The 13901-nt window shown below is 47.4% G+C and overlaps 1 protein-coding gene across 1 annotated transcript; it reads left to right on the forward strand.

Annotated features, from left to right (window-relative positions):
- The first annotated feature begins 758 nt into the window (after positions 1-758).
- On the forward strand, positions 759-13345 carry LOC125934007 (glutamate-rich protein 6B-like). Its single transcript, XM_049647312.1, has 5 exons — positions 759-1367; positions 5045-5181; positions 7511-7572; positions 12943-13109; positions 13334-13345. The coding sequence occupies exons 1-5, from the start codon at positions 1242-1244 to the stop codon at positions 13343-13345; spliced, it is 504 nt and encodes a 167-aa protein (XP_049503269.1). The 5' UTR covers positions 759-1241.
- Positions 13346-13901: the final 556 nt, after the last annotated feature.

A 13901-nucleotide genomic window follows, 5' to 3' on the forward strand; every position in this document is an offset into this window, starting at 1 on the left:
GTTCCCGAATGGCTTTTCAAAACGTTTCTCGGCCATTTCCGTGGCAGCCAGTGTGGGTGCACAAGGCGTTTCTGGAATCGAGCAGAGAGGCCCCCGGGCCTGGTGTCGGTAAAGGCAGGTCCAGCTGAGTGGGGGCTCTCTATCCCAACAGAGTTTTTATTACTGACCCCAAACTGGGAAGAAGTGCAAGGTAAACGCGTGCAGAGATCACGGAGAATCTTCTCCATCCCCAAAGAGACACAAAATCGGACACAATAAGTCAGCCCTGCACCAACCTGGTGGATTTTCAGGGCTCTCTGGGTCGGCCGGCTTCAAGGAGCTGCTGTCATCCTGAAGCTGAGAAAACAGGCCCCAGTAATTTCCCTGGGGGCTCAATTACCGTCTGAGAGCCCGTCCCTGAGCGCCCCCCCTCAAGAGCCACACCTTCCCAGGAGCAGGAGATGGGGCCCAAGATGTAATTATCAATTCCTTGATTCAATTTGCACCCCGTCGACCCTGGAGGCTCTAAGCCCCTCTCCTGGCCCAGGCTGTACCTGACCTTAAGAACAAAGGCATTTTCTCTCTGCTTTTTATACGCTCATAGGCTCGAGAATATATCTCTTATGCTTTAATTCGCAATTAGGAGCCGTACATACGTCTGGAAATCGGCAATTTTTTTACAACACTGGCAGGAGTTAGGAATATTCCTCAGGATTTCCAAGAGGAAATCACACTCAGAATAGATCTCTCCCAGAATAAAATCTAAAATTCTTCCCATAGCCTATAAGGTCCTCTGTGGGCTGGTCTTGTAACCCCTTCCCCGCTCCCCCATTTCCACTCCCACTACCTTCCATATTCACCCCTTTCCAGGTATACAGTGCCTCTTACAGTTTGTCAGTTATGTCAGCCACACTCCCACATACTGTCACCTCAGGGCCTTTGCACCTGCTAGCCCCCTGCCAGGAATGTTCTTTCCCAGCTATCTGCCTGCTTGTCCGCTGCCTTACTTCATTCAGGACTCACTCAAATGTCACTGTGTCAGGTGAACCTTCACCAGCCGCTCGTAACACACACTTTCTAAAGTCAGCCACTGAAACTGACCCTTTTATTCCTATTTTATTAACATCTCCCAGCTGAACTTTAGGAAAGTTGATGAGTTTACCTAAAGCCTTATTGATGATGCATGCATTTTTATTTAAAAGGGCAAAATGCCGTAACTCTGTTTCCTTTTGGTTTTGGTTTTGTTGTGGCTGTTTTTCCAAATGCCTTCGCTTCTGCTGTGCCCTCCAAAATCAAAAGCCGTGGAGTTTGTTTCCAAAGAGAGCTTTTGGGACGATTTATTAAATGAACCCACGAACTCAGTGGAAACTGAGAGCTACGATAACAAGGTAAGTCAGATAAAAACTCAAGCCCACCTTCCTCCAGATGTTGGAGCAGTGTGGCCCCAGGCCAGCGGGGAACTGCCTCTTTGTGCTGGGATTCATTGCTTCGTTCCATTGTTAGCATAGCCCAAAGGAGCTTTTCTTAAAACAGATGAAAATTTAAATGCCACACATTAAATCAAAGTGGGTCAGAAGAAAACCGAAGGTAACCCTCCATGGCCCTACTTTCAGAGCCCTATTGATAATATAATCACATTCCAGAACCTGTTGAAAGGTGGCAAAGCCCAAAATAAAACATTCAATTTATCTAGATATCAAGGCAAATCAGTCTTTGTCGAAACCTCAATAAAAATGACGTTAAATTCTAGAAAGATGGAGTAGATGTACTTTTCCCACTTACTACAGCTTAAAACCCTAGATGGTATATAAAAAACAAATAGAAGAAGCCTCTGAAGGACTCTTAAGTATACAGAACAAACAGGGGGTTGCTGGAGGGGTGGTGGGAGGGGGGATGGGCTAAATGGGTGAGGGGCATTAAGGAATCTACTCCTGAAATCATTGACGCACTATATCCTAACTTGGATGTAAATTAAAAAATAAACAAATTATTAAAAAAAGAAAAGAAAAGAAGCCTCTGAAGGGTGGAGAAAAGAAAAGGGTGGAGAGGGGCACCTGGCGGTTCAGTCGGTTGAGCATCCGACCTCAGCTCAGGTCATAATCTTGCGATTCATGGGTTCAGGCCCCGCGTCGAGCTCTGTGCTGACAGCTCAGAGCCTGGAGCCTGCTTCAGATTCTGTGTCTCCCTCTCTCTCTGCCCCTCTCCTCCTTGCTCTCTCTCTCTCTCTCTCTCTCAAAAATAAAATAAACATTAAAAAAAATTGAAGGGTGGAGAGCGATCAGACTGGCTAGTAACCTCATGACCCAAGGGATGACATGGTGGGGAGTTTCCTGAGTTCTCTTTTTGCTTCGTATATCCCTGGTGAAAGACAGCAACTCAGAAACCCCAACAAGCAGGCCTGCTGTCTCTGACCAAAGGACGAGGGACGGGGCAGCCTCGCAGGACAGACACTGAGACAACAGCCTGTGCCATGCAGGCTAACACCGCAGCAGCTCGCGGCAGCTAGCCTTCCCCACGTCCTGCCACCACGACCCCTCAGAGGGACACAGAACCGGCCCCCCAGAGTCCGCGGATGTCCCTTCCCCAGCTGGACCCCATAACCAGAGAGGAGATGGGAAGTCGCAATAGTTTGAATAAGCCTTACATCTACAGTATGCGGTGTCCTCTTCCCTGCATGAATATTTTACCTGCTGGTGCAAGCTCGTGGCTCTAATTTCCTGTGTCTACTTACATCTAAGATTTACACGCTGATTCAGGTGGAAACATTATTATGCATCCTTTCCATTACAGCGAAGAAACTTTCTCAGGACTGTAGGTACTAACGACAATCACAGGACCGAAATTTTGTGTCCCTGGAACTCAAAATTAAGCCGATATATTCTTCTGAATTTACAATAGAAAAGGTAGAAAGATTTTTTTTCAGCAAGCGTTGGAATCTGAATTGTTTTAATTAGAAACTTAAATTGCTCAGAGCCCTTCAGCACCCCTGTCTGCTGAGGTGTGCCGTACGGGATGGAGCTGCAGTCTGAGGCACAGGGGAGGCACCTCCCGGGAAGTTGTGCACAGTACACGGGGGAGGCCCCGTGTGACAGGTGCACTACACCACGCCCACCCCCACCCAGCCCCAGACACTGGCCTCCTCACCATAGGCAGCCATACGGGTTGGAAGGCAGCCGAGCAACGTCACTGGAGGCAGAGGTGGACAGGCGGGACCAGAGCAGGACAGAAAGAATGGCGTAAATGCCACATGGTACCTGTAGCTGAAAGACTTGTCCGTGTGGACTTTTGAGGCCCCTTTTGGGGGAATCCCAGAAACCACTGGGGTACAAACTAAAGAGAGGGCGCTAAGTCCTTCTATTTGGATAGGGGCTCTCATACTTTGGCTATTCTGACAGCTCGGCTCCCTTTGCTGCTTTTAGTTCACAATCCACGCTTGTTTTAATTCTGTGACATCCCCACGCCTCACAAACCTTGCTGTGCGAATGTTTTCGGTCGCGGGAACCAGAGATTCACCCAGGAGAGGTCTCTGGGCATGGAGAACTCAACACTGGGGTACTCGATACACCTGCCATGGTGAGGAGGCTAGCTCTACTCTACAGGCAGGGGAAGCAAATGAGACAGACCTCTAAGAAGTCACGTGTGCTGGCTAAATCGAGTAGGGTGGCACAGCCTGGACGGGACGAGAACTTCAACGAGGCCCACCCCGTGGGTCTGTTGTCGGGTGGGCCACAGCGGGCACCGTGGTTTCTGGGGAACAAAACTCAGAATCCAAAGACGATGGGGAGAGATCACTGGCCCAGGCAAATAGGAAGTCACTCCATCCCAAGGGAAGAATTGTCAACAATGAGGAATTTAGAGGCAGCCATATTGGTGCCACGGGCCTTAACCTCTACCTGCTCAGAAGCAGACTCCGGTTTTAAGAGATAAACTGAGGCCTACAAAACATTTTAAGAGTTTACTTGAGCATATGTCGATTCAAATTGTGTACCACCAAATTGGAAGTGGTTAGGAAGTGCTCTGCTGGCGGGAGCTGGGGAGAGCCCATTTGGCCACTTGCGATTGGTGGTCCTTAGGTTTCGGTTCATAACATTGAGGCATTTTATAGGCTTAGATTTTGGCTGGCTTACCTAGGCCCCATGACACGAGAGCCACCCACCTCTGTGTAATAGCCTGCTTGGTTAGCTAACTCAACACCCCCAGTTGGAGAGGAGCTGTGGAGTCTGGGACCTGAGGCACCCCAGCCTGCCCCCCAACCTGGAAAAACCCAGCCAACCACAAGCTACATTCTTAAATTTGTCCCAGCTCACATACAACTTTGGATATGTCGGTCTTCCGCTTACCAGAGGAGGCTAATACGTTAACGGCATACGGTACATTATCGGATGTTGAACAGCCATAATGGCCTCAACCTCAACCTCACATCGTGAGCAGGGCGACGTGAAAGCTTCACGGGTATTAGAATCACAGATTTGGGATAGATTGGTCAAATTTACAAAGCAAAAAGGCAGCTTGAAACATCATTACTTTGGAAGAATCTCTAAAGGCAGAATTGGCCGCTACTATAACGTGTTAGGCGTTAGGTGCTACCCCGCTTTCCTGAAGACTGCCATCCTTCACAGTGAGGCAACCACTAGGAGCTTGGCCTTTCCTGCAACTCAGAAAGCCTGGTATGCTCTTAAATCATGGAAGCATTTTTAGGCTCTATAACCATCTCCACATTTGGGAAATGGAGTCTTTTATGCTCTGAAAAGATTTATTGCCATGCTTCTGTTAAAAAATTAATAATAATATTACATATTATATATATTTTATATATGTGTGTGTGTATATATACGTAGAGAGAGAGAGAGAGAGAGAGAGCAAATGGGGGATTGAGGAGTATGAGAATAATGGAAATAGTCTTTAAAACAAATCTTACTGGCCACCCTACTGTTCCCAGGGTTTGTGTTTTCCTACTAGCATGTTGAAATCTCACCAGGCACTTTGGGGAGTCCGAAAAGTACTTAATTATAGTAAGCCATTAATCCTCCTTTTCTGGGTGTTTCATTCTATGTTCCTTTTGTAGGTTCTCAACAGCTCCTATCAGGTAGTGTTTAGGACCGTGCTCAAAGAAATGGCTGCTCGCCAAGAACTGGAAGAGGATATTGACATCCCCCTGACTGGGGTTCTGGAGAGTGAAACCAGGAGGAAACTGGGAATTCTGTAAGTGACTGGAGAGATCAAGCTATTGGTCAGCGGGTTCAGGTAGACCTGCGGTGGCAGCCCGGAAAGCATAAACTGGGCCACCAGAGAAAAGACCAAGGCCAGGGCCAGGCAGGTCCCCTGAGCCAAAGAACGAGCACAGAAGCAAGAGAAGGTCAGGGGCAGGTAGACAGAATGATGTGGTTGCCACCAAGAGCAAGGAAATCTACGAGCACGGGAGGTACAGGATAGGATCAAAGGCTGGCAGTGACAGAGGTTGGAGACCCAGGGCAGGACAAGTCTTGGAGGTACCATGAACTTATACAGAAGTCCGGGGAGCAAGGGTCAGAGCCCTGGCCTTTCTTTTAATAAAAGGGGCAACGGGGGGTCAAGATCTTGGGCATCTGACAAGAAATTCCCTAGCTTCACGATAGGCTAGCTAATGCTTTTCCATGCTCCCTGGAGTGGGAAAAGCCATGATCTGCACTGCCCGGGAGCGATGGCCAGAATCCCCATTTGGAGTGGGGAATGATAAGGCTATTGCAGACCGTTGCTGGCACCAAATCTTTCTAGTTGCCACGGTCCCAGGTCACAAAATGTCCCCAAACTCCCATTTGTACATCCGGAATGTGCTGCGGAGGAACCTGGATTTTCATTTATCCAACTATCAGAAATCGTAGCAAGCAAGGTGCACGTTCCAGCCTCCTGCAAGTCTTTTGCAGACGCTGGCAGTGACACCAAGGAACAAGCTGTGGGGGTACAGGGTGCCCTGCATAACCTCCTTGATGAATTGAAGCTTTCTCCAAAACCAAGAAGAGAGGCTGACTGCCAGCAACTTCTGCTTTGGGCTCAGTAGAGTCCTGGGGCCAGACACCCCTGAGGCTTCTCTAGGAAAGGAGAAAGCAAAATGCACAGAGCGCAACACAAAGAATATCCAAGCTTTCAGATCCTTACACAGCTACAAAAACAAATGCAAAGTAACTTCGCTGTGAGTTACCGGGCCCCATATGTGACATTTCCCCACCTATTCCATCCCACTTGGGCCTATAACCAAGGTTCATTCTAATCTGATTGCACTCAACAAATATTTCCTGAGCACCTACTATGTGCTGATCTACGAGGCATAGATCAATCTATAGAATATATAGTCAATCTATAGAATAGCGGGGATCTCAGAGTCTCTGCCGTTGAGGAGCCGGCTGGCAAGAATAGGCAAAGGTGGGCAAAGAGCCAAGGGAGGAAGCTTTTCAAAAGGGCCTTGGGTGCCTGTGGCTGGATCCCCTCACTGGAATTTAACCCTTGCTTACGTTTGGCATCCTGCTCTCGACCTGCAAGTCAGGCTTCACCCCACCCCCGTTTGGTCCTTACCCTTTCACAGATGATGGCAGGCTAGGTAACTGCTTCGGATTCCATTCAAAGTGCTTGCAGATACAACAAATAACATTCAATGCAAATAGGCCATGAAGAGCTCATTCTCAAGTCCCGCCACTGCTTCTAAAGTACAAACAGTAAACCTGCTCTCTGCCCGCCAAAATAGCACAGCCCTTTCCAGCCAAAGGTATTTGCTTCCTGGGGTTACTTGAGGTTAAATTATTCCACGCTCCTCAAGGAATCTGAACTGAGCACTTAAAATCGGTCAGGTCAAAGGCCTTCTTCTCAGATCCAATTAAGCCTGGGAAGCTCACTCCTTTCAGCACATTCCCTTTCAAAGGGGCTCTGATCTGAGAACCAAGAAACGCAGCTGCCCCTGGAGACCACCCTTATTTGGAACAGAAACAGCCCAAGCCAGTGAAATGCCAAGACGACTTGCTTTGTATGTTGACAGGAGAGGGGGTAAGGGCTTGATTATTTTGAAGAACCATCCCTCAGTGTGGCTTTCATGATGAGTCATTTTGAGTGAGAGTATTTAAAGTTTTCCCACTAAATGCAAAGGGGTTTCAAGTGACTCTGTCCAGCTCCCAGATGGTGCTGTTTTTCCCAGCTATTTCCAAATGTAACCTTCACTGGGATATGCACCAGCCATAGAGAAAAATCAAGCTGCACGAGCTTAACTCCTAGAGCCGGTTTCACATTTGGACCTCCCAGTCCTGTCCTAGCTCCCAAGATGCCCCTTGTTGAATTCGTTTAGAAGGATTTGGGTGTCAGCCTAAAGTCTAGGAGGGAAGCACTGGGTCAACACCATGTACTGTCCCTTTGTTCCTGAGTACTGAGTGGAAGAAAAACAGCCCCCGAAAGCAGAGGCACGAGCCCAATTCTTCAACAATAGAAACACTCGGCAGGTTCTAGCACTGTCTACACTGTGTAGCATGACATGTAAACGTGAATTTGAGATAATTCACATTCTCTTTAGGTTGAAGAAAAATTTTGGAAAATTCAAGCAAACAATCCTCTGGATTATGAAGAAACGTGAAAGTAAGGACTACTCTCCCATTTTTCCATCCTGTGATTGCCTCTTACCTTCTGCCACGAACCCTAAAGGAGGCAGAAATGCTCACTGCCTAACCACAGCACCTACTGGACTAGCAAGGTCCTCGCTTCCAGGGATAAAATACCAAGCAAGATGGACACAGTCTGGGACCCCCTTATCCTTTTTGGGGGACTGTGGGTAAAGATAGATAAGAAAGCAGGGGATTCATGTATGGAATGGTTAAGTGCTGTGGTAGGAAGAGAAGTCCATAGAGCCCCATAAGAAGGGATCTAAACTAGCGCCTGGGTGGCGCAGTCGGTTAAGCGTCCGACTTCAGCCAGGTCACGATCTCACGGTCCGTGAGTTCGAGCCCCGCGTCAGGCTCTGGGCTGATGGCTCGGAGCCTGGAGCCTGTTTCCGATTCTGTGTCTCCCTCTCTCTCTGCACCTCCCCCGTTCATGCTCTGTCTCTCTCTGTCCCAAAAATAAATAAATAAAAAACGTTGAAAAAAAAAATTAAAAAAAAAAAAAAGAAGGGATCTAAACTAGATTTGAGGGGCTACTTAGATCATTACCATATACCTCTACCAGATACTGAAGGCATCTGAGGTCCAGCTGTTAAGATTTCCCCATCATGGTGGTTGCCAGTGTTTTTAAGTTTAATCACGGAGGGGGCATCTGGGTGGCTCTGTTGGTTAGGCATCTATTGATTCTGGTTCAGGTCATGATCTGGGGATCATGAGATTGAGACCCACTTCAGGCTTCACGTTGAGCATGGATCCTGCTTAAGATTCTCTCTCTCCCTCTCTCTCTCCCTCCCTCTCTCTCTCTCTCTCTGCCCTTCCCCTGCTCTCTTTCTCTCAAACAAATTCTTTTTTTTTTTTTTAATTTTTTTTTAACGTTTATTTATTTTTGAGACAGAGAGAGACAGAGCATGAACGGGGGAGGGACAGAGAGAGAGAGAGGGAGACACAGAATCTGAAACAGCCTCCAGGCTCTGAGCTGTCAGCCCAGAGCCCGACGCGGGGCTCGAACTCACGGACCGTGAGATCATGACCTGAGCCGAAGTCGGCCGCTTAACTGACTGAGCCACACAGGCGCCCCTCAAACAAATTCTTTAAAAAAAAATCTAATAATGGAAAACTTGGGCCAAGAGCCTAAGCCATGAGACTATTTCATTCAGAGACTCAAAGCCACCACATGGAAATCTTTAAGATTACTAGATCCAACTAACACAGAAATGTCAACAATACCCATGGCTAACAATACCCATAGCTAACCAGTCCTGGTACTTTTTTTCCCTGAGCCAGGACACATCCTCAGATTCCCTCCCCAGACCATGTCCCAGGCCCCCAATACCAGTTTATGCCCCTGGTCGAACTCTTAGGGAATAACTTCTGTGGACCGGGTTATTTTCACGTAGTCTGATTCGAATGAGCCTTCCTAACCACGTGAAGCAGGATAAAGAAGCTAAGGCTCAGGGAAGCTAAGGGACTTACCTGAGATCACCCGGTCGTCATGCGGGCACGAGCCGCATGCTGCCCGACACCTCTCAGGCCAGACCTGGGACTCATCCCCAACGAAAGGCTAGTGTTTCTGGGGAAGAAAAAGAGGGGGCCCTCTAAGCCTAGGTCTCGTGCACTCACTGGAGCTAGGAGACAAGAAGGAATTGCTACCTTCGGCTTCCATAGTGGGAAGGCCCTGCCTCCCACCAAGACTCACACAATGGGGCGCCCCCAAAACAAGGAGCGGGGTTCAGAAGCTCAGCAGCCAAAAACACAACAAACATCTATCTATTCCACTTATGATACTATACGTGTCTACTGCTCATATTTCTGTTCCCTCTGGGCTGTAGATGCCTGTGTCTTTTCTTACTTGCCACTTCAGTAAGGCACACAGTAAGCACTCAATAAGTGTTTTTGTTGTTGTTTTTAATGGATGTGGGCATGTATGATTTTTTTCTCTTTTTTTCTTCTTTTTGCTCCTTTTGGGAGATTAAGGCCTCTCTGGATACTCCACTGCCACACATCCAGGATAGGACTTCCTACTGGAGAATAAGATTTTAATACTGTTGAACGCCCATAGTGCCTCACGACTACCCCTGCCGACTCCCTGCTCCTCTGGGCAATTGAAGTCGAGAAGGATTGAACTTTTTATACAAAAAAGCAACACTTTGAATTCTTTATACAAAAAAAAAGCAACACCTCGAACTTTTTGTACAAAAAAAACAACCCTTCTAATAGATAAAAGGCATCCCCTCCACGTTCTGGTTGTAGCCAGTCCCAAAGAAATCTCCCAGCCTCTTCCAAGATACAAACTCGCTTACTTCCAGGATGCAGACCATTCTGTATTCTACACACACACCTCCCTGTCTGCACACGCTGATTCCCAAGCCCAGGCTGGCTTCATGAATGTGGGACCTCTGATCAGTCACACGGGACCCAATACTTTGAAAGGTGCTGCGCTTGATTCAATGCCCTGTTCTCACCGTCTTGAACTTCTTAATAATATTAGAACAAGGACCTCTGCATTTTCATTTTGCATGGGGCCTCTCAAATTAAGTGGCCTTTCCTGTTCAGAACCATCTAGTCTGGGAAAAGAGGTGGGAAGATACTGAATCATGAGCCATCAAAATTCAAAGCTCCCCGAGTGAAGGCCACAGATATATTGACCCTCTCCTAGGTGGCAGGCACGGTGTAGACATGATTTCACAGTACAATAAAACCTTGGATTGTGAGTAACTTGTTCTGCAAGACGAGCAAACATTTCTGATAAATTTTAACTTGATAAATGAACAATGTCTTGCGATACGAGTGGTACCGAATGTCACATGATCACAACTGAACCAATGGTTCTTGAAATTCCCTTTGATACACGAGTGCTTTGGATTGCAAGCATGTTTCCGGAAATGAATTATGCTCACAAACCAAGGTTTTACTGTAACTCAGTAGGTCTCTGTAGGCATCATTATTCCATTTTAAAGGAACAGAGGCTCAGAAAGGCAGCCTAAAGCCTCCCCCTAATGATGGCACAGCTGGATGTATAGCACAAAACAAAGCGTCCACGATTTTAGCATTCCGATAGGGGAAAAAATGAGCATATATATGTCCTCTTTTGTCATTACCATTTTAGAAATGTTTTCTATTAATTTCTAAGAGACACTCACAAACAGTGGCTGGGCTCACTTCAGCTTTTTCCCTCTGACAAATCATTATCATTTGTAAGCAGGCACTGGAGAAGGAAGGTGCTTCTCACAGGGAGACTGAGACCCCCTTCCAAACTTCTCACACAGGTTTCCAAATGACCCTGCCCTCCCACCTCTGTCTCCTCATTTTCCTGCGGAAAAGCCTCCTCTCCGAGTTCTAGCCAGTGGCCTCCTTAGTTTCTCAGACGTGCCACTGTCCCAGATTCTCCTGCTGCTCCCACGGCTTGTCTGACACCCGCCGAGAGTCAGCTGCCCTACTAATCTAGTTCCAAAATTCAACTCCTATAGAAATTGACAGAAATGATGATAAAAAGAAACTTGTTGCTATGAAAACGAAGTTGAATACTTTCAAAAGACTCAATAAGAAAATAGCTTTTTAATTTTTTTTTTTACATTTTATTTATTTTTGAGAGAGAGACAGAGCACAAGTGGGGGAGGGGCAGAGAGAGAGGGAGACACAGAATCTGAAGCAGGCTCCAGGCTCTGAGCTGTCAGCACAGAGCCTGACATGCAGCTCAAACCCACGAACCATGAGATCATGATCTGGGCCGAAGTCGAAGGCTTAGCCAACTGAGCCACCCAGGCACCCCAAGAAAATAGCTTTTTAAAAAACTACTTTAGGGGCACCTGGGTGGCTCAGTCGGTGAGCGTCCGACTTCAGCTCAGGTCATGATCTTGTGCTCCGTGAGTTCGAGCCCCGTGTCGGGCTCTGTGCTGACGGCTCAGAGCCCGGAGCCTGTTTCAGATTCTGTGTCTCTCTCTCTCTCTGACCCTCCCCCGTTCATGCTCTGTCTCTCTCTGTCTCAAAAATAAATAAACGTTAAAAAAAATTAAAAAAAGAAAAAACACTACTTTAGGGACACCTAAGTGGCTCAGTTGGTTGAGCATTCAACTTCGGCTCAGATCATGATCTCACAGTTTGTGAGTTCGAGCCCCGCGTAGGGCTCTGTGCTGATGGCTCAGAGCCTGGAGCCTGCTTCAGGGAGGATTCCATCTCCCTCTCTCCCTGCTCCTCCCCTGCTCGCTCTTTCTCTCTCTCTCTCTCTCTTAAAAATAAATAAAACATTAAAAAAATAAAACACTACTTTAAATTTATATGTGGACAGAACATCCATTAAAGATTGGGGAATATACAGAATTTTTTAAGTCTGTGATTCTGCAGACTGCTTACAAACTACCAAAACTGAGAATTATAGATAATAAATTATTAATGTGCTTTGAGCAAAAAAGATCACAGAGTCCAGCATCAGAAGCACCCACAAAAGAGAGGTCTTGCCCTGCATTTTGTCGTGGCATGCTGGGACACCTGGGTGACTCAGTCGGGTAAGTGTCCAGCTCTCGATTTTGTCTCAGGTCACGATGTCACATTTCCTGAGATCCAGCTCCACATCCCAAGCCTGCTTGAGATCCTCTCTCTCTCTGTCTTGCTGCCCCTCCCCCACACAGATGTGCCCACACTCTCTCTTTCTCTCTCAAAATAAATAAATAAACTTTAAAAAAAAATTTTTAACGTTTTATTTATTTTTGAGACAGAGAGAGACAGAGCATGAATGGGGGAGGGGCAGAGAGAGAGGGAGACACAGAATCGGAAGCAGGCTCCAGGCTCTGAGCCATCAGCCCAGAGCCCGACGCGGGGCTCGAACTCACGGACCGCGAGATCGTGACCTGAGCTGAAGTCGGCCGCTTAACCGACTGAGCCACCCAGGCGCCCCAATAAATAAACTTTAAAAAAGAGTAACGTGGCACGCTAACACACATTTATGTTTTAAGTTGACATAACGGGGTTTGAAGCGTTTCCTTTTTTTTGTAAATGGCTCCCCACTTTTGCCTATTTTGTAAATTACCAGAAGTAGCAGCCACGCTTGTTAGCAGCGTGTGGCTGGTATGTCACCTTCACAAACCCCCCCCTCAAGTCTGGACTGGGTGGTCCTCACCACGGCATCTGGCATCTAGCCTCGGACCGGCGCACTGTAGGCCCTCGATAAATGCATTTTGAGTGGACGGATGCCAAAACTGAGAAAGCTGCAACTTCAACCCTTACATTTCTCTCCAGAGACCTGCCCTTTCCACCATCTGGCAGCCTTCGCCACTTGGGGGAATATGGCCGATGTCTCAAACCCTCAACCTCTCTGAGAAAGACAGATCCAGGCTTCCTTTCTCTTTTCTACCAGACTTCCTCACGACCAAAACTGCGGAGACATCGACTTTCACATTTCACTTATGGAAACAACCACCACAAGGTGAGGAGCCTGTGCCAGAAGCCAAAAAAATTCGTCGTGTGGTTTATCGTAAGAAGAAATTGGAAGTAGATACGGGATGGGCACACAGCAAGACTGAGGTAAGTATGGCAGTGCATTGGTGTTGTTACTTTGTGCAGGGTTTTTGTGGCGGGGGGGGGGGGGGGGGGATGAGACACACACATAACATCAGGGAGTTGTCAGAACTAATATACAGTGTGAATACAAATACAGAGGCACACCTGAGTGTGGGGGTTATGGGCAGATTAACCGGGGCTTTTACTAGGGTTCACTGAGACTCTTCTCCCTTCGGGCCCCGTCTTAGGCATTTGGGTAAGATTGGGAGGAGGAAAATGGAAGTGTATAATATAAAGGTCCATCCCCTAAAAAATGTAAAATGTACACAAAAATCAATCCGGGAGAATGGCCGGTTAAGAGGATAGATGGGTAGGGTCACCCTAAGCTTGCCTCCTACCTCAAACACAGCTAGAGAAACATCAAATCTTTCTGAACTCCCAAGAAATCGATCTGAGGACCAAGCAAACAAAGCTGCGTGCCTACAGGCAGAAAAAAAAAACCAAAAAACAAAAAACGGCCACCTTGTGGAAGGTAGAAACCACAAAGAGTTGATTTGGGGGAGAAAAGAGCCGCAGGTGCTGCGGAGGTGAGCAAAGAAAGAGAGAGAGAGAGAGAGAGAAGAGTGAAAACATGCACCGGGACTTCACGGGGAAAACTCTTCCCCGAAACTGTTGGCTGGGAAAAAGGAGAGGGTTTAAACACCGCCAGTTTTTATACACAGCAGATTACAGGGTCCGAGTCTGAAGTTTCAGAGGTCAGGGGGATCGCCAGGGTGGCCCCTGGTGGTGCTGCAGCAAGAGTGGGCAGCTCAGTCC

The sequence above is a fragment of the Panthera uncia genome (assembly GCF_023721935.1).
Source record: "Panthera uncia isolate 11264 chromosome A1 unlocalized genomic scaffold, Puncia_PCG_1.0 HiC_scaffold_16, whole genome shotgun sequence".
Classification (NCBI taxonomy): domain Eukaryota; kingdom Metazoa; phylum Chordata; class Mammalia; order Carnivora; family Felidae; genus Panthera; species Panthera uncia.

Coding starts and splice junctions, on each gene's coding strand:
- LOC125934007 (XM_049647312.1), top strand. CDS start 1,242: ATGCCTTCGCTTCTGCTGTGCCCTCCAAAATCAAAAGCCGTGGAGTTT. Junction 5,182..7,510: donor AGGAGGAAACTGGGAATTCT/GTAAGTGACTGG, acceptor CATTCTCTTTAG/GTTGAAGAAAAATTTTGGAA. Junction 7,573..12,942: donor GATTATGAAGAAACGTGAAA/GTAAGGACTACT, acceptor CTTTTCTACCAG/ACTTCCTCACGACCAAAACT.